Source organism: Zosterops lateralis, assembly GCF_965231275.1.
Source record: "Zosterops lateralis genome assembly, chromosome: 25".
Lineage (NCBI taxonomy): Eukaryota > Metazoa > Chordata > Aves > Passeriformes > Zosteropidae > Zosterops > Zosterops lateralis.
Genome location: NC_139785.1, coordinates 2,725,127 through 2,750,569, shown reverse-complemented (window position 1 = coordinate 2,750,569; position 25,443 = coordinate 2,725,127). Strand labels below are relative to the sequence as shown.

Here is a 25,443-nt window from a genome sequence, read left to right as displayed (position 1 = left end):
GAGTTTGGGCTCAATGAGCCGGGACAAAGTTGGGCCTGGGGAGGGTTTGGGGGGAGTTTCCCGGCTCAGGGCAGGAGCCCCCAGCCCCGCGCTGATGTCTGTGCGCACCCCCCGCGCCCTGTGCCGGCCCTCCCCGCACAACTCCGCACGGAACAAGGATCCTTCTCTGCCCCGGCCGCAGCCTGAGCCGCGCACGAGTTAAAGAGCCTTTTCCTCCTCTCCGAGCGCGGCGCGGAGCCTGCGAGCGCAGCACCGCCCGGGTCCGCCGGGAGCATCCCCGAGCCCCGATCCCCGAGCCCCGATCCTGGTCCCCGGTCCCTGCCCGCTCCCGGGGCATCCGCACCCCCCGGCCGCGCTCTCTGAACTTCAGCCCCGCCGAGAGCCCCAAACGTGGCGGTTTTCAACTCCCGGTGCGCTAAAATAACGCCGCAAAGGGCTGGTCCCAAAGTGCTCCGGCCAGTGCGGGAGGCGCTCGGGGGGCGCCGGGGACGGGCTGGATGTGCCGGGATGTGACCAGGGAGGGCTGGATGTGCCGGGATGTGACCAGGGAGGGCTGGATGTGCCGGGATGTGACCAGGGAGGGCTGGATGTGCCGGGATGTGACCAGGGAGGGCTGGATGTGCCGGGTGTCACCGGGGAGGGCTGGATGTGCCGGGATGTGACCAGGGAGGGCTGGATGTGCCGGGGAGGAGGAGAAGCCGGTGCCAGCCGCGGGCACCGCCGGCAGCAGCGAGCGGCGGCGGCTCCGAGCGCTCCCGGCTCCGCAGAACGGCCGTGCCGAGCATCCTTTGGGGGTCCCGGGGAGCCCTGCCCGCCCCCGGCCCCGCCGCCATCCCCCCGGCCGCCCCGCAGCCCCCGCGCTGCCGCCGCTCGTACCTGGGCTGGGCTCGGCTCTGCCCGCGGCCGCTCCGGCCCCGCTCCGGCTGCGGCGGCTCCGGGCCCCTGGCGGCCGCTCCGGGAACTGCAGGGGGCGGGGGGGACCCGACGGGACACGGCGGGACGGGGGGGCGGCACAGCGGGGGATCGAGAGAGACCTGCGGGGAGAGAGGAGGATGGACAAACCTGCGGGGAGAGCGGGGGGGAGCCGGGGGTGAGGGGACAGCGGGGACAGGGATGGGTAGAGGGATGAGAGAACAGGGGACAGGGGTGGATGGAGAGAGAACGGGGGGCAGGGATGGATGGATGGATGGATGGATGGATGGAGGGATGGATGGAGGGATGGATGGATGGATGGATGGAGGGATGGATGGATGGATGGATGGATGGATGGAGGGATGGATGGATGGAGGGATGGATGGAGGGATGGATGGATGGATGGATGGATGGAGGGATGGATGGAGGGATGGATGGATGGATGGATGGATGGATGGATGGATGGATGGATGGATGGAGGGATGGATGGATGGATGGATGGATGGATGGATGGATGGATGGATGGATGGATGGATGGATGGATGGATGGATGGATGGAGGGATGGATGGATGGAGGGATGGATGGAGGGATGGATGGATGGATGGATGGATGGATGGATGGATGGATGGATGGATGGAGGGAGGGATGGATGGAGGGATGGATGGATGGATGGATGGATGGATGGATGGATGGATGGATGGATGGAGAGATATGGAGAGAACAGAGGACTAAGGATGGAAGGAGGACCAGGCAGGATGCAGTGAGAGCAGGAGACCCAGGATGGATGGAAGGATGAGAGGAGAACAGAGGGATAAGGATGGATGGAGGGAGAATGAGGACAGGGATGGATTGGGGGATGAGAGGAGAATGGGGGACGGAGATGGATGGAGGGATGAGAGGAGAACAGGAGACCAGGATGGATCAGAGGATGTGGGGAGAGCAGGGTGAGATGGAGGGATGGCAAGAGAGCAGAGGAGTGGAATGGATCAGGGGATACAGGGGGAGTAGGGGGCTGAGGATGGGAGGAGGACCAGGCAGGATGGAGGGATGGAAGGAGGACCAGGCAGGATGGAGGGATGCAGAGAGGACGGGACACTCAGCTGTGTCAGGGGAGGTTTGGGATGGAGCTCAGGGAAAGGTTCCTCCCCCAGAGGGTTCAGGCACTGCCCAGGCTCCCCAGGGAACGGGCTCGGCCCCGAGGCTGCCACAGCTCCAGGAGGGGTTGGACACCAGTCCCAGGGGTGCACAGGGTGGGATTTGGGGGTGTCTGTGCAGGGCCAGGAGCTGCACTGGACGATCCTGGTGGGTCCCTTCCAGCTCAGCCTGGTCTGTGATGACTCTAAGGCTGGAGGGAGCACAAGAATCTGGATGGAGGGGAGGGCTCTGAGGACCAGCGTGGCCCTGGAACTGTTCCAGCAGTGACCAGCTTTCCTAAGCCCAGACTAAACACCTCTGACTGGGACAGCTGGGTTTGGGAGAGCTGTGCTTATCCCCACACATCCCAAATCCTCAGACACTTTGGGACTCCCTGCCAGCAGCCCAGGCCTCCCTCCATCTCCTCCCTCCCTGAGAAGGACACAGGGTGAGAGAATTTTTCTCCCACCTGCTGAACCCTCCCTATGAAAGGTTCATCTCCTCCTGGTGCCCTGAGCAGCAGCACGGGCTGGGAAAAGGCATCAGCCAGGCCAGGAGTGGGACAGAGCCCTCCCCTGGTGTGAGGCTGGGAAATGCCAGGCAGGATCCTGATCCGGGGATGCTCCAGCCTTTCCCTGCAGTGCTGCAGTCCCGTCCTCCTCTTTTTGTTTGTTTGCAACGGCGACGGAAGCAAAGCTTTTAAACCATCAATTAATTGGACTGTTGCATTAAGAGCAATGAACTATTATTTGACAGAAATTCATCTTCCCCTCCTGCTGAGAAGAAATAAGCTGGAAGGGAAAGAATCCGCTTCAGAGGAGAAAAATAAAACGCCTCTGCCTCAGAGACAAATTACTCATGAGGTACACAGGTAACAGGCAGGAGGGGTTTGAGCTCATCCCTCGTACACATCATTTCCCCCAGGACAGCAGCTCCAAGGCAGTGGCTTTGTGACAGATCCCCGGGTCTCTGTCCCAGTGTCCCTGCCCAGCAGGCCATTCCCAGCATTTATTATTCCTGGAATTGATGAGCATTTCCCTCATCTGGGCTGCAGCTGCCTCTAATTAACAGTGGTGGCCCTGCAGGTCCAGGTTCAGCCCTGCCTGGGCTGACAGAGCTGGGATTGCCCCTGCAGCCAGAGCAGCCTCTGTGCCAGCCCCAGGAGGGGAACTGGGCAGGTCCCACCTCTCACCTCAGCTCTGACCACACCTGGCCCAGGCAGGGCTGCCCCACCCTCCTTGAGCCAGGTGGACTCTGCATCCACCCCCCTCTCTCTTAGACATTTTTCTGTGTGGTTCAGATCCATCTCTGCCATGCCCTGAGTCCTTCATGCAATTATTGGAGCCTCAACCTGGATGTTGTACACTTAGAAGGCAACTCCAGACCAAGATTTCTCCAAACTCTCCATGTCATTGCAAAAATCAAAGCAGGACCACAAATCAAAGAGAACACACAGCTCCAGAAACTGCCTGCAAATAAATGTGGTTTGGTTTTGGGGAGGAAAAAACAGAATTCCAAGCACGAGAGGGAGGTTTCCACCGAGCCTCTGCTGGGAAGTGTTACGTGGGGAGAGCAGGGGAGGGAGGCACCCAGAGAGGTTTAAAATAGACTTTGGCCATTTTATGAATGAGGTGATGTGGCACAGCTCCTGCCAAAGCTGCTGCACAGGGTTTGGTGACCCAGAAAAGGCTGGTTTGGGAAGGAGCTGTTGTTGGTGAGAGGCTGCAAACCCCGAGTGTTACGGGATCCCACCCACGCCCAGGGCACACACACAACACACACAACACACACAACACACACACAACACACAACACACACACAACACACACAACACACACACAACACACACACAACACACACACACACAACACACACACAACACACAACACACACAACACACAACACACACACAACACACACAACACACACAACACACACACACAACACACACACACAACACACACACAACACACACACAACACACACCACACACACACCACACACACACCACACACACAACACACACACAACACACACACAACACACAACACACAACACACAACACACACAACACACACAACACACACACAACACACACAACACACACAACACACACAACACACACACAACACACACACAACACACACAACACACACAACACACACAACACACACAACACACACACAACACACACACAACACACACACAACACACACACAACACACACAACACACACACAACACACAACGCACACACAACACACACACACAACACACACACAACACACACACACAACACACACACAACACACACAACACACAACACACAACACACACACAACACACACACACACAACACACACAACACACACACACAACACACACAACACACACAACACACACACACAACACACACAACACACACAACACAGACAACACACACACACAACACACAACACACACAACACACACAACACACACACAACACACACAACACACACAACACACACACAACACACACACACACACACAGGGAGGGGATGCTGAGGCTCCCAAAATCCCTGAGGGGGCTCAGGGCAGGGCACTGATCCCCCCCCCAGCCAGCCCTGGGTGTTCCTCCCCAGGAATTGGTGCCAGGATGGTCCTTGAGCTCAGCAGGGAGAGCAGTGGGGTTGGGAATGGAGTGAACTGTCCCAAAGAGCAGCACAAACCCCTGGGGCCAGCCCAGGGCACACCCAAACTCTCCCTGGGCTCTCAAACCTGTTCTGGGGTCTCAGTTCAGACCCAAACACTCCCTGGGCTCTCAAACCTGTTCTGGGATCTCAGTCCAGACCCAAACACTTTTTGGGGTCACAAACCAGACCCAAATACACTTTCAGGGTCTCAATGCAGACCCAGGGCCTCAACCCAGACCCAAACATGATTTGGGGTCTCAAGTCAGACCCGAAACTGTTTGGGGGTCTAAATCCAGACCCAAACACATTTTGAGGCCTCAATATAGATCCAAAAACCCTTGGGGGGGTCTCAATCCAGACCCAGGGCCCCAATCCAGACCCAAACACTTCATGGGGTCTCCATCGGTCACAAACACAATTTGGGGGCTCAATTCAGACCCAAACACATTTTGAGGCCCCAATCCAGACCCAAACACTTCATGGGGTCTCCATCACTCACAAACACATTCTGTGGCCTCAATTCACCCCCAAACACGATTTGGGGGCTCAATCCAGACCCAAACACTTCATGGATCTCAATCCAGCCCCAAACACATTTTGATGCCTCAATCCATCCCCCAAACCCTTTTCCCAGCAGCAGCTTTGCCAGGAGGGTGTAGGGGATCCTGTGGAGCTGCACACGGATAAATCTGCCCCAATTTCCCCCAAATCCAGGCTGGTTGTTGTGGGAACAATCCCACAAAGAGCCCCCAGCAGTGCCCACTGCTCCTCTCCTGGCAGGTTATTTTATCCAAGCAATTAAATTCCCTTTTCCCTCTCAGAGAGGGGCTCTGATCTCAGACTGACGTGGAGGTGAGCAGTGAATCATTAAAAAAAAAAAAACAACTCTGCTACATTTATCTTCATAGGTGGCTGTATTTCAGCAGAACAGTAAATAACAGCCCCAGTGAAAAAAAAAAATAAAATAAAGGAGTCAAATTCAGGCAAGAGCTGAGAGATTTGAAGGGATAAAAGGCACTGAAAAGTCAAGATTTGACTGAGACACAAAGAATAAATCTATTATGGCTGTGATTTTTTTATTTTTTTTCTTTCCCACCCAGGTTCATAACGAGTTTTTTTTATTGGTAATAGAAGATGTCTAAATGAGATAATTTTATAGATAAGAGCGGCTCTGAAGGAAGCAGGGAGAGGAGCAAGTAGCCCGTGGTAGTTACATAAAAAAGCCCAGCTAATTATAAATATATATTTAGATTAGCTCCGAGAAGTTGGTAGGATGAGTTAGATAAATAAGGAACATTTTGTGGAACAGTTTGTTTGCCTTCTCTTTCCATGCAGAAAGGAAAAAATGTGTGTGGATTTCAGGAGTGGCAGCTGCCAGATCCTGATGCAGGATTTGGGGAGGATATTCCTGGTCCAGCTGAAGAGGCTCCTCCACACCCTCATTCCCCATCTGGGGAGCCTTTAAATGCCATCAAATCCCAGGAATAAACGTGGGATCGGGGATTTTAGTGCCTAAAACTATCTTAAAAATGGATCCCAGCCCCTTCTGAGGTGCAGGGAGAGAACCCTGGGAGATCAGAGTGCTCAAAGGAGGTGCAAAATTTATGGATTTGGGGATTTTTTTGTCACTTTAGGGATGGGAGCAGTGACAGGATGTCAGGGAGGTCACACAGAACATCTCAGCTGTCACAGGCTCCATCCCCTCAACATCATAAATATTGCACGGATCATTTCCAGCCTGTCTTTCCTTCCATCACACTCTCCCTTGCTCTTTTTATTTTTAATTTTTGGTTCTCCTCCTGGTAATTACCGCCATCAAAGGCTGTGTTTTCTCCTCTGTGCATCCCATTCACACCCCAAAGGGAGAGGAAAGCAGTCATTTAAGTGAGGGAGAAAAAAAATAATCCCACCAAAACCCAGCCTCTCTTTGAAACGTGGGGAAAACAAAAGATGAAGAGACAAAAGATGAAGAGAGACTTTCAAGTGAGGGATGATTAAGGAAAGGGAGGAACAAGAATGAGATGAGTCATGGGCAGGTTGGGCCAAGGACTCAGAGGAGGCCTCTCGTTTCTGCAACAGGTTCAGGGAATTCCAGCCCTGGATGTGATTTTGGGGCAAATTCAGCTGTTTTTAATCCTCCCCCAGTTTATAAAACCTTCCTTTTGCAGGCACAGAGAGGTCAGGGGTGTGGAGACACCTTTTATCCTCCATCTCCCAAGGAGCTGCAGAACTCCAGGTCTGGCTTTTCCCATCAGTGACGGGCGTGACAATTCCCAGTTCTCATCATTCCATGGGGAATTCCAGCTCTCATCATTCCATGGAGAATTCCAGCTCTCATCATTCCATGGAGAATTCCAGCTCTCGTCATTCCATGGGGAATTCCAGCTCTCGTCATTCCATGGAGAATTCCAGCTCTCGTCATTCCATGGGGAATTCCAGCTCTCGTCATTCCATGGAGAATTCCAGCTCTTGTAATTCCAGCTCTCATAATTCCAACTTTTGTAATTCCATGGAGAGTTCCAGCTCTCATAGTTCCATGGAGAGATAGAAAAGGAAGACAGCAAAGAATAGACTCAGTCCTAGGGGAATGAGCAGCTGAACAGGGAGATTTGGATCTGCTGAACCGAAATCCTGAGTTTTGTAAGGAAATTCCAAGCACAGAACTCTGGAGGAGCTCTCACAATTCCATAAAGAGTTCCAGCTCTCATAATTCCATGGAGAGTTAGGAAAGGAAGGCACCAAAGGACAGGCTCAGTTCTAGGGGAATGAGCACCTGAACAGGGAGATTTGGATCTGCTGAACCCAAACCCTGAGTTTTTAAGGAAATTCCAAGCACGGAACCCTGGAGGAGCAGCTGGAGCAGAGACCAGCAGAGCTGCTGGAGCTGCTGTTGTGGATTTTGGGGCAGGAATTTGTGCCTCAGTCAGAGCTGGGTTTGCTGAGGAGGAGCAGCCAGGACTGGAGCCATTCTCTGCTCCTTGGCTGGTCCTGAGCCCTGAGCAGGGACAAATTTTGGGTCATTTTGGGGTTTCTGGGAGCTTTAAGGTCCCTTCCAACCCAAACCATTCCACAATTCCAGGGGCTTTCTGAGCAATGGGTGCCATCCTCTCCACCCACCTCCCTAAATGACAAAAAAAAATATTAATATTAAACATCTAAACTGTTTAACCCATTTGTTCTCTCAGCAAAGACCCCTTTAGTAATTTGCCAAAAAATATCCATAATTTTCCCCTCCTCTTTTTTTGGGGGAACTGCCACAGCATTTCCAGCAGGGAAAAAATCACTCTGGGGAGAGAATTTTTTCCAGTTTCTGAGGGGGGACTGATCCAGTCAGAGCATTTTTCCCTCAGCTCCATCGGGCAGGGGGAGATGGATGGGGCAGAGCTCGGCGGTGACAGGGGCAGCTTTGTTATGGCACAATAGAGAAATGGCAGAGGAGAAGAGATGAGTTCAACAGGAGCTGCAATCGAGGCCATTTGACTTTGTACTCCCCCAAATGATGGTGATTAATTGCTCAGGGGGGGCTGAAATGGACTGAACCTGTTTAATACGGGAGAGAAGGTCCTAAAATACCAAACAAGCAAAAAAACCAAAACCAAACCCCAACAACAACAACAACAACAACCACCAAAACAAAACAAAACAAAACAAAAAAACCAAACCCAAACAAACAAAAAACTCCCCAAAGAAAAAAAAACCCACCCAAAAAAACTCCACCCCAAAAATGCCAACAACAACAAAAAAGCAACAAAAAATCCCAAAGAAAAAAAGAAACAAAAAACCACAAAAATACCCCCAAACCAAACAAAAAGCAACAAAAAACCCCCAAAGAAACAACCCCCCCAAAAAATACCAGAAGAAACAAAAAGCAACAAACCCCCCAAAGACACAAACATTAATAACCCCCAAAACCACAAAAAAACCCCAAAAAACAAACAAAAAGCAACCAAAACCCCCCAAAGAAACAAAAACCCCCCAAAACCCCAAAAACAAACAAAAAGCAACAAAAAACCCCAAAGAAACAAACAAACAAAACCCCCAAAAAACCCCCAAAACCCCAAACAAACAAAAAGCAACAACAACAACAACAAAAAAAAACCAAAGAAACAACCCCCCCAAAAAAACCTAAAAAACAAAGAAACAAAAAGTAACAAAAAACACCCAAAAAACCCCAAACAAACACAAAGCAACAAAAAAATCCCAAAGAAACAAACCAAAAAAAAACCCCAAAAACCCCCCAGAAACAAACAATAAACAAAAACCCACCACAAAACCAAAAAAAGAAAAAAAATCAGAATTTGTAGGTGAGGGAACACGGTAAGGGCAGGCACAGAAGGACATTGGACAATTCTGGTGTGGAGTTTTTATGGCAAAGACCAAACAAAACCAGAAAAATGGGATTAAACCTCAGAATTTTGGATGATGGGAGAAGGATTTAAAATCTCCACCAAGAAGATTTTCATCTCCCCCTCCTCACAAGGCCCAGGCAGCTGGAGCTGCACCAAACCATCTTTAGAGAACTCCAGAGAAAAGAAGGTTTTTATTTCCAAAGCCACAAAAGGAAAAGCACAATTCCATCTCCTCCCCGCAATAATTCCGACCTCAGGAGCTGCTTCAGCACCAGGATTGAAATTCGGAGAGACAGAAGGGAAGAGAGGGAGATTTGCTCATTAATATCCCAGCACAACAATAACCCGGATAAATGTGAATTATCACCAAAGCTCCGGAGAGAAACTGAGAGAAATTCACTGTGCAGCTCCCGCCCCGCCGAGTTTATCCAGCAGCGCTGGGTAAATATCAACAAGAAGGTTAAAATATTGATCAGGGGGAGGATGCTCCACGCTGAATGAGCTGCAGACATCTGGAAACAAACAAGAAAAGGGATATTTTGGGGGGTTTTTTGTTCTGCCAAAAAAGCCCCGACTCGATGAGTTGCAGCTGTAAAGTCGCAGATGCTGAGGAAGAAGGAGGAGGAAAAAAAAATTAAAAAATTAAAAATTCAGTTTACTGACTGAAGGAAATGCTGGTGGGTTTTTGGTTTGGGAGCTGGAGAAATGCTGGAGGGTTCAAGCAAGAAATGCACTTGGAATTGTGGAATATTTAAGGCTGGAAAGGCCTTTAAGATTATTAAATGATAATTATCAACTCACCACCCAACAAACCACAGCCTCAAACATCCAGATTTCTGGACATTTCCAGTGACGTTGACTCCACCACTCCCTGTCCCAATGCCTGACCACCCTTTCCATGGAGAAACACCAGAAATGTCCCACCCAAACCTCACCTGGAGCAGCTCAAGGCCATTTCCTCCCATCCCCAATTCCCTCCTCCCAGGATTATTTATTTCCCAGGAAGGGACGGGATCAGTGGAAGGCTCTGAAATCCCTCACCAATCCCTGATTTGATTTTCCTGCTCCTCTCTCCCTGCCTGCCCTCACCAGGGTGGAGCTGGAAATGGGATCAGAACTTTTGGCTCCTTCTAAAACCTCCCCTGAGCCTCTTTTTTAAGGAACAGGTGTCAAAAAAATTGTTGGAAGATTCATTAAACCAACATTTCAATCCAGGCATATGCTCAGTGTTAACCCCAGGCTCTTCCCCAGCTCAATTTTGGATGAAACTTTGAAGGAAACACATCCAAATTTGGGAGTTTTTTTCATTCTTCTCATTCATTCCCAGCTCTGATGGGAAATATTTTCCCCCCCCCAAAAAATGCTGAGCCCAACTGGCAAAGAATTTGTGCCAGGGACTGGATAATTTCCATCCTACACCAACCTCCCATCAATATTTTGAAAGAACAAAAAAACCAACCTAAAATCCATTGAGGAGTTGACAAAAAAAAGGGAAATTATGGGTATTTTTCAGCAAATGGCAAAGGGGTTTTGCTGAGAGAACAAATGGGTTAAACCGTTTAAATGGTTAAAATTAAAATGAGGTTTTTTTGTAATTTTGGGGGTGGATGGATAGAATGGCACCCTCATTGCTGGAATCATGGAATGGTTTGGGTTGGAAGGGACCTTAATGCTCCCAGAACCCCAAAATGACCCAAAAACGACTCAAAATGACCCAAAAAAACAACTTAAAATGATCCAAAATGACCCCAAACCCACCTGCAATGACTCCTTGAATCCCCCTGCCTGTGGAGAGATAAATTCCAGGACTGTGGATGTGAAACAACCCCCCAAAAAACCTGCAGCCCTCCCCTTCCCCAGCTGGGAGTGCAGGGCAGGAGCCCCAGAGCTCGGATTCCTCGGAGCTGCCGAGTGTTTGAAATATTTATTTACAGCAAGGCAGTAAAGGGAATATATAAAATAACATTTAAATAGGCAAAACACGAAGAGCATCATTAGGAAAGTGTAATAGAGCTCAGATTTCCAATTATAATAAAGTAATAAAGAAACCTCTCAAGGAGCTTCGTGTAGAAAACACAGACAGGGAAGGGAAGAAATAAAAAGGAAAAAAAAAATTCACAATTTTTCAGGAATAAACTCGATTTGTTTTATGTTTTGGTGCTGTTCTTAATTTATTTATTTTTGCCAGTTTGTCTGGCAGGACTGATCCCCTTGCAGGGAAGGTGAGGACAGGGATGTCACTAATGCTGGGGGAGCAGAAATCACCAAACCCTCAGCACAGTGTTCCCTGTTCCAGGATTTGCAGGTTCCCTCAAACAGCTGAGTTTTAATTTCACTTCTCTTTTACATTTCTGGTAAAAAAAAAAAAAAAAAAAATCCCAGAAGAGGGAGGAAAAAAAAGAAAATCCAGCAGAAAAATAAGAATGCAAATAAATATCTCTGGAAGATTCTGATGTGAAAGGGTTGTACCAGCAACAGTTCCCAGCCTTCCAAACTAATTCCCTTTAAAAAAACTCAATAAATTAACAGTTAATTAATTAATTTAACTGAATCACGGTTCTGGTTGGATTTAAAAGGACAAAGAAGCCAAAAAATGATTTGGGATTGAAAGCAGAACTCCCTGCTCAGCCTGAATTGTCTCAGGGCAGCAGCAGCAGCTCCTCTGAACCTCTCCCAGTATTCATTAAATTGCTGTCCATGACCTGGGCAAGCAGAAATTCCTTTAAAAAGGACAAAAAAATTCTCTTTATAACCTCCTGTGGCAGCTGCAGCATCACCCAGGAGGGTCCCAGGTGTGCAAAGCTTCAATTCCTGCAGGGAAAGTCCTGAAGGATCAGCCCAGCCTGGAGCAAATGGGGGAGCAAATACAGTTAATGCCTGTCAATTAATTAATTAATTAGTTAATAATTCATCCACTCGGAGCAGTGAAAATACGACCAAGGTGCTTCAATCTCTGCCAAAATTCATCGTTCCCAAGGAAAATCTCCTTCAAACACTCGGGGCAAGAACAGCCAAACCACCCCAAAAAATCCACCAGACAAAGCTCATTTTTCCTTTAAGCTTATTTAATGATATTTGAAACGCTTAAATTTTCTATTTCCCAGGTCCTGAAAACAGATTTTTTTTCTTTTTTTTTTTCTTTTAAGTGACCAATATTTAATTCCAGAAACATACAACCCGATCAGCTAAGTCATAAAAGAGCTATTTTACAAACATACATCTGGATAATTAGAACAATAAAGTCTTTTTAGACATTCAAACATGATCAGTAAAAATACAGGATTATTAATAAAGATTTTTGTGTATTTTTCTTTTTTTAAAGAATACTTCCAGATCTTTTTTTTTTCTTTTCTTTTCTTCTTCTTCTTCTCTTTAAAGTAAATCTCTGTTAAGAGTACATGATTGTATGTTGTACAAAGAAAATAAAAAATATTCTAGTATGAAGAGAGCTCCACAAGACTTAATTCCAAAGAAAACAGCAGTGTTTTGGCTGCAGTGTCCCTTTTGCAGTACATCTGCTTGTCAGTTGGCACCTTTGGGGAAGGGGAGAGAATCCAGGGATTTCTTTGGGGAACAGGGGGAAAAAAAAAATACTGGAGACAGGCAGGAGAATGAGATCTTCTAATAGCAGGGAGATAAAAATCAGAATATCAAATTTTAGAACACTGGAATGGGGCAAGTGCTGTCCTGAGGTTTGCACTCCTCATCCTCATCCCCACAGACCAGGGGTGTCAGGAATCCTCTGCAGGAGAAGGGAATTCCCATTCCAGAAAAATCCCCTGCTGAGCTTTTCACTTGACAGCAGAAGGGAAATGATCCCTCAGAAGATGTTCTTATATCCCATTCCTTGTTCCCAAAACAAGAAATTTTTGTTCTGCTATTTGGGGAAAAAAAATATAATATTTTTGGGATGAGGGGCTGGGACAAAAAACTCCAGAGAATCGTTTGGATAAGGGAAAACCCAACCCATCAATCACCAACCAGGGGGTAAATTAAAATGAGAATTTCATTTTGAAATAAGGAGGATTTTATGGCTTAAAGGAGGAACAAACCTTGGGAATCCTGAGCAGTGCATTTGAGCTGTGGGAGGAAAAGGAATTCCCTGTCCCTGCAGGTGAAAGGGATCCCTGACCCACCATCACCTCCCTGTCTGTCAGAGTGCCCCAGGGCTGAGAGCACGGCCAGGACAGAGCCCAGGGGGGGATTTTGTCACCCATAAAACTGGGCTCAGACAGACCAGCTGGGCTCCTCCAACATTCCTGACTCTCTGTGCTGCCCTGGCAGCTGCTCCAGAGGCTCCTGTGCCCCCTGAGCCTGGCACTGGGGGGATTCTCCTCTACCCACCCTGGAGTGACACAGCTGGGGTGAAGAATTAAGGAATTTGGGGGAAAAATCCACTCCAGAAGGCCAAAAAAGTGAATTCACAGACACTCAGCACTCCCAGCTTTTCACTGCTGCCACAGTGACAGCAGGAACCAGCACAGACCTTGGAATTCTGGCAAACTGGAGAAACCCCCAGGATTTTGTGTTGAGCCACGAGCAAAGGGAACAGCCAGGCCTCCCCCAGCCCCACCTGGGCTGTGCTGCTCTTCCAGAACATTCTCCTAAAGCCAGCCCGAGCTCAGGGATGATTTCCTGCCAGCCATGGAAGCTTTTGGATCACTGAGGTCACAGAAACTGCTCCTGGTTTTGGATGTGAGGGGGGGAAAGGTCCAACACCAGCTCTGGCTGTCGCCCAGTTCTCTTCCTGCAGCATCCATGGCAGGATTCCAGGCTGGGAGGGTTCTCACAGGAAATTTGGATGTTCATAACGGAGAGGAGAGCCCATCCATATGGGTTAATACTGATAATAATCCCACACAACAGGACAGCCCTTGGTGCATCCCAAAAAAACCCCAGGGAGCTCCTGGGAGCCTGCAGGAGGCTTTGGCTGGTGCTGGCAGTGGTGATGCTCCTCAAACAACAGGAATTGCTCCAACTCCCAGCCCAAAATCACCTCTGCTCCCTCTCCTGCCACCTGAACTCATCCCCCACAGGGTTTTTGGGGGAAGAAACAAGAGCTGGGATTTTTGTGACAAGGGACAAAGGTGATTTCCTGCCAGCAGCTCAAGGGAAAATGTTTTGTTTAGAGGAGCAGGAGGATCCTGGTGCTGAGCAAAGGCAGATTTGGTCTGACCATCCATGGGATGTGCAGGATGCTCAGTTTGGCTTCCTTAAAGAGCTCAAACCTTGGGCAGAGGGTGTGTTCCCTGCAGGAGCCCAGTCCAGGACACTGGGGACAGCCTGAGCCACCCTGTCCAAGCAGGAAAAACCCATCATCACCTTCACTTGATGCACAAACCCCAGAGGAAGAAGGAGAAGCCCCAGAGGGGCAGTGGATGGTCCAGAGCTCCTGCTGGCAGATCCAGCTGGAGGAATCCAGCAGGGACAAGGAAAGGACACGGGCTCAGGGCAGAGGCACAGCTCAGGCTGCCCCTGACAGCCCCATTCCCACCCTGGCCCATCCTGGCAGGAATTCCAGCAGCACAGCCCAGCAGGACAGGCCTGGGAAGTGCCCAAGAGCTGCCTCACCCTCCCCAGTTCCATTCGGGTTCCTTGGCACAAATGATTTCCAAAAGAATAAAAAAAAAAAAAAAACCAAAAAAAAAAAAACCAAACACCAAGCCCACCCCAAAAAAACAACCCCAAAGCCCACCCCGAGCCCTCAGCAAGACATACTTCAGGTACTAAAACTTACTGGCCCTATAATCAGCAGTACCTGTGGCTAACTCCATGGCAGCCCTTTTTCATTCAGTAGTGAATCAGGGCAGAGCTGCCCCACATCTTTGAAACACTTCTGGGTTTGCATTTTTCTTTTTTCCTCTTTTTTTTTTTTTCTCTTTTTTGTCTTTTCTTTCTTTTTTTTTTTTTTTTTTTTTTTTTTGATCCAGAGAAGAGTTACAAAAGTGCTGCAGGTCCAAGTATTTTTTTTTTATCACTTTACAAAGGAGACAATGATCAAAGCCAACAAAGTCAAGAAAAAAAAAAACAAACAAAAAAACACCCCAAAATTAAACCTCTTTCTCCTCTCCCAACAAAGGAATGGGAAAGGGGAAAAGGAAAATTTGCCCATCTCAAGTGCCTGGCTGTTTAGTGCATGGAAAATTCCTGTTCCACACGTGGTGAACATGAACAATTCCCATGCAGTTGGTTGGATACAGATAAATTCCAGCCACAAATTCCATCCTAACACCTTCATGAGTCGCTCTTGGTTAAGTCTGAGTGCCAGCAGGGAGTGCAGAGTCCAGTCCAGTGAGGAAACTCCTGCACAAGGTCCCCCCTGTCCCCTCACCAGGCAGGGTGGGCCACAACTGTCACTACCCAAAAAAAAAAAAAAAAAAAAAAAATAGAACCAAAAAAAAAAAGGCAGATTAAAAAATTAAAATGTGCTTTTGATACACGGAATGAAGTCAAATAAATACATTGATTTTTTTTTTTTCTTTTAAATGTCTAAATACATTTTTTTTTTATATCCTACACCCAAAGCTCTGTACATTTGGTTTGGCTTTTTTTTTTTTTCCTGTTCTGAAAAAAAAAAAAAAAAAAAGAATTTCTGGTAGCAAGGAGAGGAGCAGAATAGAATAGACTCCCTCACTGACAAGATAGTGCAGATGCCCCACAGGAAAAGCACCCCATGCCCACTTTGCTAGAGAATGGTTCCTGTTTGGATGCTCCAAACCCTCATCCCAGAGTCCAGAGGGGAGACAGCGGGTGCTGTGTCCTGATTCTCTTCATCCAATCTTCAGCCACTCCTGGAAACACGACTAGCTTTTGTCTGGGGGACGGAAAAAAGGGAAAAATAAAGGGAAAAAGGTGGTGAGAGAGAGGGACTTGGGGGCATTTCTGAGCTCTCCTGCAGGCACAGAGCTCTTCACTGACAACTTCACACCCATTTCACCCCAAACCTTCCATCTGGAGCTGCCCGAGGCACCCAGAGCCAGCCCAGGGCCAGCAGAGCCAGGCTCAGCATCCCAGGGATGTCCCTGTGGGAATTCCATCCCTCTGGAGGGGGATGAGGCTGTGGAGGGGCAGCTGGAACAGAACTTTCCAGAGGAGGAATGAGCTGAGCTGAGCCCCAGGGATGAGCTGACCTTTCCTGCAGCTGCACTGCCAGGGCTGCTCTGGAGGTGAAACCTTTCCTGGGCCAGCTGGGCCTCTGATGCCTCAGGATTTGAGCTTTTCTATTTTCCATCCATCTGTAACCCTGCAGTTGTTTAGTGCAGAACTCCAAACTCCACACACACTGTGAGCTGCTGCTCCCCCACTTTGGGCAGACACAACAATTCCTCTCCAGGCCTGGCAATCAAGGAGCCCTCACTGCCTCAGGCCCCAGAGATGGGAACAAAAGGGAGTTGGGGGCAGCAAACTTGGGCTCAATGACTTCATGACCTGGAGCTGGAATTGGAAGATTAACCCCCAATATTCAAATGGACTAAATTTATAAAAGTGTGAAAATTCATGACCTGTGGTCAATTTTTGGGTGCAGCCCCTGGGGGTCTTTGTCTGCCCTAAATGTACCTGAAGACCCAGAACTGCTTTTTATTTCTTTAATTTTGACTGGCCTCTGTTTTTAGTCAAGCCCAACAAGGCACCACCTCAAACACTCAACTTTATGCCCACAGTTTGGTTCTGGGCTCAGGGGTCCTACCTGAGTGCTCTCCTGTGGAGGCTGAGCCAGCCAGCCCCTGGCGCCGCAGAGCGCTGTAATCCTCCTCCACCTCCTGCAAAACACCAACAACAGCCCCAAAACTCAACTGCCTCTGCATTTACCAACCAAACAAAGAGGGGGTTCAAACAGGGAAAGAGAAGTTTCACTGCTGTAAACACCCAGGGTGGAGTGAGCCCCCTCAGCTCCTTTACCAGCAGCTTTATTTGTGTGCAATATTCTGATTTCAGTGAAATTAAAGGCTGGCTACTGGATGTTTCACACATCAAACCTTCTATAGTTATTCTATAAAGAGAAAAAGTTTCCCATGAAAAATAATTTGGAATACACAGAGCCTGAAAGCCTCATTATTGGCCTGATATCCTCAGTGCAACTCAACATCTTCATCTGACACAGCAGTATATGGGAGATTTCATAGGTTTACCAAGCCTAGAAAAGACCTTTGGGATCTTTGAGTCCATCCCATGCCCTAAGCCCCCCCGTCACCAAGTGCCACCTCCAGGGTGTCCCTGAACACCTCCAGGGATGGGGACTCCAACCCTCCCTGGGCAGCTCCTCCCACCTCTCTGTGAAGAACTTCTCCCTCATCTTTATGTCAAGAATCCACATTGCTCAGTCCTGTTGAAAACTCCACTTCTGCAGGCTCGTCCCATCCCTCAGGAATTTCTCCAGATCAAACTCAAAGTAATAAAAAGCCCCCCAGCTCCAACAGAAATATTCTTGTGACCCACAACTCAATGCACACAAAAACAGCAAAAAGATTCTGCTTTAAAGGCTTCCAGGAGTGAGAGCCTGAGATGAGGAGAAACATGGCTGTGTTCTTGCCCATCCAAATTGTTTTAAAGATTTTTTTCTAACCCAAAACTTAACAGGGATGGAAATAGCCAAATACTCTCTGAGGTGAGGATCAAACCTTCTATGTGCACCGATAATAATAATAATAAAAATAATAATTAAAGTGACAACAAGCAACGCACCTTTAGCTTCTCCAGGGCATCCTGGATGTTCTGGATGTACTGCACGAGCTGCACTCGGATCTCCAGGGGGAGCTGGGGGCTGCCCAGGAAGGGACAGGGCTCCTCCAGCCCTGCCCAGCGCGGCCCCAGCAGCTCCTCGGGGAACGGGGAACTGCCCCCGTCCGAGCCCGCGTCCCTCGGGGACAGGGGCTGCTGCTGCTGCTGCTGCTGCTGGGGACAGTCCAGGGGGGGCTGGCTGTGCGAGGTGCACTGCAGGACCAGGGCTGACACCTCCTCGTCCGTGGAGCTCTCCTGCACTGTCCCGTATCCGTCGAGGATCAAGTAATTTCCTGTGGACACGGAGGGGTGTCACTCGGGGGTCCCCAAAAAGCTTCAGGGCTCAGGGGGGGATTGAGCACATTGTCCCACCTCAGCCCACAAAAAAATCATTTGTGAAAACTCCAAGGGTTAGTGGGGATATCAGACTCAGCTGGTTCAATGATCAGGGATGGTTTTTGCATTGTACATTAAAAAAACACCCATAATTATGAAGCCAGGGATACCGATAATAATAATAGAGGGTTGGACTGAGACAACACAGATCCGACCACTGTGGTTAATTCTACACTGTCCCCTTATTTCATCTAAAATGGCAGGTTATATACTCTTCTAGGTAGCTTACAAATGCAGACACAATTCTATTGGCACACAGCACAGAAAGAATGTAAATAGATATTGTTTCACTTGTTTCTTAAGGTGGCTAAAAGATTCACACTAGTAACTATACCTATTAACCCCTGGAAGACTCACTATCTCCCATTAACACCTTAACATCTAATTTTTAGCTGCGCCACAGACTTCACAGTTGGCCTTGGTGTGGGGCCCAGGTGGGTAGTTCAAACCTAATTCCAAAATATCTACATAATTAAATGGACAGGACCTGGACTCAATGATCCTTCTGGCTCCTCTCCAGCTCAGGATATTCTGTGAGCTCATCACCTCCCTTCCTGCTTGCCCAAAAATCCCCGTTTCTATGATAATATCTGAAAATCCTGCTCTTGCAGTAATGGCACCTGACAAATCCAGCTGGATTCCCAAACTCCACTCCCCAGCCCTGGCTTTTACCTGGGTGAGGTTTAAAACACAGCTTTGCAGATATGCTAAAAGATAAAGTGATTACAGACACAAAATGCTTTCCCAACCTGCACCCAGCAATAGGAGTCTATTTAATGAATTTCTCTATAATGCCACAGCAAAGTCAGCACAGGGGGCTCAGCATTGACTGAAAACAGATCAATCTCATTTTGATGTCCCTGTACAGTTAAAAAAGTAAACAGTGGAAGGGGTGACAAATAAATTAGATGCCTCAAGTTGTTGGCTCAGTTTTAATAATTGAAAATGTCTCAGTGAGAAAAATTATTTGCAATGTGCAGTTGGAAAGGAGCATTGGGGCAGTCACAAATTGGCTTATCCACGTGGATATAAACCAATTTTGAAATAAGAGCATATTTATGGAGAAGAGACTTCTCTGTGGCTGTCAGTGTTGAATCCACACCTGATAGCAGCTGCTTCTGCTACAAAATGCACATGAGATAAAGCTCAGCTCCTGTGCTGAGCCTGGTGTGCTCAGGTAGCTGTCAAATAGTCAATTAGTGCAGCAATAACAATAAAAATAAAATAATAAAGTTTTAAGAGGTTCAGAGTATGGTAAGGCTACGGGAAACTATTACAGTGTAAAATTAAAAGTCTTGAGTTTCTCTCCTGAAGCTTGAGCAGGAAAAGGGCTTTAAAAAGTGAAAAAAAAAAAGTTTTTCCCTCCAGGTCCCTATGGGCAGTAGGGAGATGAAGTGGCCCAGGAAAGGCACAACTGAGGGTTTGGCTTGTGCTTGGCCTCTGCAATTCCAGTCTGGCACAGGCTGTGCCCCCAGCATTTCATCTCCCCTTCCATGACATGAGGAATCCATCAGGTCCAGGTTTGCACAGGACTAAAATGTCCTGCTGTGAGTTGGGAGCTGCCTGTGCCACCCCAGACCAGCAAGTGGTGAAGTGTGGACTGGAGGAGGGACAATTAATAAACTTCTTGTTTGACCAATATGGTTAAAAAAGTACCAACCTTACCCTCCAATCCCTGGTCATTGTCCAAAACTACATAAATCCAAATTAAAAAATAAACTTCCCTCTTTTTGCCCTAACGACCTGACCACGTAAGTGTCATTATTTTTGTATCCTGTTGGGAAAGATGAGACAGGAAAAGCTCACAAATATGATTGCCTGGCAAGAAATACTAAAGATATAAAACCTGAGAGTGAAATAGAAATGAAGGGCAGCTTTGAGATGTGATCATGGCAGGGAAGACAGTGATGAGGAGCTGGAGATGGGCTGAGGGATAGAAAACAAAAGGACTCAGGGGACCAGCCCTGCCAAAGTATCAGGGAAAAGGTGGATAAGAAAAGTCTCTTTAGAGTTTAGGATACAGGATGATGTGGTGATAGAGCAGTTCTCATAGGCTGCGTGCAAAGTCTGTAGGTTTTGTATCTTGCGTGGGTTGGTCACTGTAAACCAGAATATTCAACACAAAAGGAGATAGAATGGATTGGAACAAGGACCTTGTGCTTTTACCTCCTTTACCCCTGTGATCTCCCTCACCTCACACGCCCTCTCTCTCTCCCTCCCTCTCTCTTTGGGGTTCCCTCCAGCCCAGGCTGGTGGCTGAAGGCAAAGCCCTTTTTACCCACAACCCTTGCAATAAACCCACGTGTCCTAGACCATCTCAGCTCTGCAGAGTTCCCTCTCCCTGCCCTCCAGAGATGCCCTTACACCATCCTACAGCAACACCCAAACCTCTTTATTCCACGTCCCATTGTGAGGCCAGGGCTCACCTGAGATCCGAATTTGCACCTCCTCCTCCTCGTCCTCGTCCTTCCTGTGCAGCAGCTCTCCCTCGCCGGGGTTCTCATCGCTGTGAGCCTCCCGGGCATCGAAGAACCGCTCCCCGCTGTCGTCGGCCCCCAGCCCCTCCAGCTCAGAGCCCTCCATGTTCACACTGTCCGTGGGCAGGGAGCCCCTGGCCCCGGGCTCGGGGCTCAGCTCGGCCTCCCCTGGGGCCGGGCACTCGGGGTCAGTCCTGGGGCCGTGCCCCCCCAGGGGCTCTCCAGTTCTGCCCAGGCTCCTCCTGTCCTGGCCAGGCTGCTGCACTTTGCTCTCTCGGGGCTGCAGCTCCTTGTCACTGTCAGTCTGGGCGTCCTGGGACGTGCTCCTGAACCTGGGCAGGCGCTGTCTGTCCTCCAGGGTCCCCTTGTCGGGCAGCCCGAGCTGCTGCACCAAGAGCTGCCTCAGCAGCCCCACTGCAAGGACAGCAAGGGATGAGATGGACAGGATTTGGAATCAATGATCCTTCTGGCTCCTCTCCAGCTCAGGATATTCTGTGAGCTCATCACCTGCCTTCCTGCTTGCCCAAAATCTCTGTTTCTGTGATAATTTCTGAAAAATCCTGCCCCCTTGCACTAATGGCACCTGACAAACCCAGGCAAGGCTCAGGGAGCACAGAAGGGATTAAAGCAGACACAAAGGTCACCCTCTGACAGAGGTGTGACTCCCCTCCTTGCCCTTGGGTTGGAAAAACAAGGATAAAAATAAATGCATTAAAGGCTGTAGCCTCACTCCCCTGTTTTACCTTACAATATGTCAGGGCAAGTTGCATCTCCTTGGAGAAAACCAAAGGAATTGTCTCCAGAAATCATCCTGAGTGCTTGGGTTTTACCCTGCAAAGGAGCTCAAAGCTGTGGTTTTAGCAGGGGATTCCCACCTCGAGGAAATTGGGAATATTCCACTCAGGTTGGAAATGACAGAGCAAAAGAATTTAAAAAGATCTAAGAAATTTTCCTTAAAATTCAATGCAAATTTATGCCTGGATGAACTTCAACCCACATTCCTTTAGCTCCCAAATTATCCCAACCAAACACTTCGTAATAGGGACATATTGTTCCAAACAAAAACGTGCTGCTGTCAAGAGCCTCAGATTGTTCCTCCTCACCACAAAATGCTCCTGCAACACCCAAAAAAAGCTGTGATGTCAAACAGCAGAACTGTCACTCAGCTCAGGCTCTTGTCACAATGTTGGAGAGCTGCTCTTTTAACTCTCAACACTCAGGAGATGCTGTAGGGTCACCAAAAATGTCCCTACACACCCCCAGATTAAGATTATTTTAGCCATGGTCTCTTAAAACAAGTACCAAAAATATCTGTCCAATATTCAGAACTAGAAAAGAACTTTAAATCCTCTCAGAAGTTGAATAAATGGATTTAAAGGTCCGAGATAACTCTGAGTGCAGAGTTATTGCTTGGACAGAGAAATGGGAGAGGCAATTGGGGCCAAGGATGTGAGAGTTCTGCATTTTGGTAAAAGCAAATATTGCACAGACTCTTCCCTCCAAGTACAACTGAGGGACACTGTGTCCCTTCCAGAGTTGCCAAGGAGAGCTCTGTGGATTAATGAATTCATTCAAATTTTAGGGAGTTCTATTCAGGAGTTGCACTGCCAGAGCTGATCCAGCAGGTTGCAGAGCCCTGAGTTCCTCCTCTGAAAGGAGAGGAGAGGAAGTGACTAAAAACCTTAAAAACAATTTCCAGCAGTGATCTGTCCAGCAGGAAAACCTCTCAACACACACAAGTGTTCATCTAATTAGACCCAAACACCTCCCAGGTACTCAGGAAATCTGAGCCTGAGCTTTGGATATGAGTGAGCTTAACAATTTGCAGGGTCTAACCAAAAAAAAAAAAAAAAAGAAAAAATAAAGGAGGAAAATTGTATTCTGCAACACAAGCAAGCTCTCCAGTTCTGCTCCAGTGCTGCAGAAATAAGTCCAGGCCTGACTGCCTCGTCTCAAAAAACTGCTGACCAGCAATGGCACTGAGCACTGAGTCCTGCAAAATAGGATTTTGCCATCAGAGCACTCCATGGAGGGTAAAAAAAATCATTATCACCCTCATTTGAGACACAAAACCCCAGGTGCCGTCCTGATCTTTCTCAGCCTTCTGATGTTTGCATTTTTCTAGTGGAGTTTCTCACAGATTTTCATGTAAATGAGGTGATGTTAATGTAAACTGTTCTTGTTTATCATTCCTCTCTTGAGGAGAGACAATTGATGGACTCCAAGTTTGACCAGTGTCACTGGTCAGGTTGAAGTGAGGAAAGAAACACAGTTTGTTATGATTTGGGGTTTAAATAGGATTTGGAATTTGATTAAAGATTGGAGGAACACTTCTCCGACTCTAGTGGTTAATTTAGAAGTCCATCACAGGGAAATATGAAAACAATCTACTTTGCTTTGAGAAACTCTAGAAGAAACATGGAAACAATTATTAGAAGGCCGAAGATCAGGGCGACAGACCAGTGTGGCTAAAGAGGTGGAAATCTCATTGTCCAATCCCTGGTCATTGCCCAAAATCTATATAAGCCAAAACAGAGAAATAAATTTCCTTTTTTTTTTACTCTGACTGCGTTTGTATCACTCTTTTCATGTCCTACAGCATCACCCAGGGAAGGGGCAGTGCCTGGATTCAGAATTTGCTGTCAGAGCCATTCTGTGTGAAATCCAGCATGGAGGGGATGGACAATGAACAGAAATGGGCTGAATTTGAACAAATCCCACCTCCAAACCCCAGCCCAGAGGGCTCTGCCCGTGGGTACTCACAGTTCCTGAGGGCATCCCGTGCCCACTGCCCCTCTGGCAGCGCGGCTGAGCTGCTGCCTGTGTGCTCATAGCAGGGAGAGGAGTCCTTCAGGGCCAGCTCTGCCTGCTGCACCTTCTCAAACTGCCCCTGCGCCCCCAGCAGCCCCTCCACCTTGGCCTTGTCTGACATGATGGCTGAGGAGGACTGAGGGTTCAGTATTAAGGGAGATTCCAGGCCCAAATCTTTATCTGGAGGACAGAAAAAAAAAAAAAAAAATCAAGTGATAAAACTGCAGAAAGTTCCACTCTGGAAACAGTAAAATTCTTGAGTAAAAGGCCAGCTCTTTCCAGGGTTAAAAAAAAGACTCTCCCTGAAGTTTATGAATCAGATGGAAATAGTGAAAGGTGCATTTCCAAGAGGTTCAGCATCACTGCTTTGAAAGAGTTGTAAAGAAATCATCCCTTTCCAGGAAAATCTCTGAGCAGCCCCAGGATCCCCAGGCCTCCAGGAATGTGTCTGGGCACAAAACAGAGGGCAAATCTCCTGCTCCCATTTCCCTGAATCCCTGTCTCACCTGGACTTTGCAGGCTGCTGGCAGGGATGTCATGCTGCTCTTTGAGCTTCTGCTGCTCCTCTTCTTCACGCTCCTCTCTGCAGGGAGGGAAGAACAAACACATCCTTTCAGTCACGTTGATCTGCAGGAGAATCCAGTCTTTGGAGGGTAAATTTTTGGAACAGGAAAAGGGGTGCTGGGGAAAGAAAAAATCAGCTTTTTCTTCTTCCTGCAGCTTTGACTTACTCTCCAGGGCCTGACTGAGGCAGTGGGATCACTCTTCTGCTGCTCCCCATCTTCACAGTCCCTGCCATCTGAGCTATGAGGTCCTGCCAGCTGCAGCACAAACAGCAAATAAAACCATGCAGCAAATGGAACAGAACGAGCATTTCTCTATTTAACCTTCTTAAATCTAGTTGATACAATTACTGCTTTTCTCACAAAAAGAAATGTATTTTTTTATTATTATTTTTAAAGTTTTGTTACATTCAGTCCCTCCCCAGGAACACCCTGAAATCACCAGAGCAACAAGCTCAGCTCACCTGGATGCTCTTCAGGAGACAGAAATGATAGACAGGACCTTATCACTTGTCAGATCAACCAGTAATTTATATATAAATACATAAAAAAAGCCTTACTTCACACCTCACTGAAGTGCAATGCATGCAGCAACAGTCATGGATGCCACAAACACATTTATCCCTGAGTATTCTTTAGGAGGAAAAGAGATTTTTCTCCCAATAAAGCCACGGAATCCAATTCCTGCAGTGTTTATGATGCCAGAATGTAAATCTGCAAAGATCTCTGGTGCTGCATGAAGATGCAGGATTATTTCTCTGTCTGATCTGACATTCAGGCCCAAAACATCCAGAATTTTCAGGGTAAATTTTGCAGGTCAGGAAAGGATCTGGGGTGAGCCAGCTGGGAGGGACTCTGTGGATGCTTCCGACAGAGACCACCAGGCTTCCAGCTACGTTTGGAGAAGGAACTCAGGGAATTAATGGGGTAAAAAGGCCTCTGAGGTCCAACAAACCCAGAACTGCCCCCAGCACTTACACATTCTTCTCTGAGACAGTCTGTGCCACCAGCTCGTAGATGTGAGCGCCCGTCGCCGACATGGAGATGACGAAGAAGGCTTTGTTATCTGCACCAAGACAGGGAGGGAGAACTCAAACAGCTGCCCCACACAGCCCCCCAAAAACTCCTACAGCAAGTCACAGCCCCAGGCCAAGCAAGGAGAAAGTCCATGAGAGAACTCTCTAACACTGAGAGAAACACTGACCTTGGCCTATCAAAGAAACGTGCCCTCAAAGGAAAGAAAAAAAACCCATTTCAAGCCATTTTGAAAAAGCTTCATTTCTCCTCTTTTCCCTTCTAATAATTTCCAGAGTGCTTTTCCTCTAACACAATCAGAGTACTTTCATTTAGAAGTCTATTTAAAACTCAAGCAATGCCTATTACTGATGCAAAGAAGTTAAACAGCTCA

At 48.1% G+C, this 25,443-nt stretch overlaps 2 protein-coding genes across 4 annotated transcripts in view; both read right to left on the bottom strand.

Annotated features, from left to right (window-relative positions):
• The window catches only part of GRIK4 (glutamate ionotropic receptor kainate type subunit 4), a 209,504-nt gene extending 208,586 nt beyond the window's left edge, over positions 1 to 918 (bottom strand). For both annotated transcript variants that reach the window (XR_014591761.1, XM_083877997.1), the window contains exon 1: positions 877 to 918. The gene's annotated coding sequence lies outside the window, so the exon portion shown is untranslated. The remainder of the gene's footprint in view (positions 1 to 876) is intronic.
• An 11,062-nt stretch (positions 919 to 11,980) lies between these two features.
• Positions 11,981 to 25,443, bottom strand: part of ARHGEF12 (Rho guanine nucleotide exchange factor 12) — an 80,897-nt gene continuing 67,434 nt past the window's right edge. For both annotated transcript variants that reach the window (XM_083877857.1, XM_083877856.1), the window contains 8 exons: positions 25,014 to 25,101; positions 24,204 to 24,293; positions 23,979 to 24,055; positions 23,425 to 23,652; positions 20,611 to 21,075; positions 17,753 to 18,081; positions 16,758 to 16,830; positions 11,981 to 15,884 (listed from right to left, as the gene is read on the bottom strand). In XM_083877857.1, coding sequence (XP_083733983.1) covers positions 15,874 to 15,884; positions 16,758 to 16,830; positions 17,753 to 18,081; positions 20,611 to 21,075; positions 23,425 to 23,652; positions 23,979 to 24,055; positions 24,204 to 24,293; positions 25,014 to 25,101 — 1,361 coding nt within the window. In that variant the 3' untranslated portion in view covers positions 11,981 to 15,873. The remainder of the gene's footprint in view (positions 15,885 to 16,757; positions 16,831 to 17,752; positions 18,082 to 20,610; positions 21,076 to 23,424; positions 23,653 to 23,978; positions 24,056 to 24,203; positions 24,294 to 25,013; positions 25,102 to 25,443) is intronic.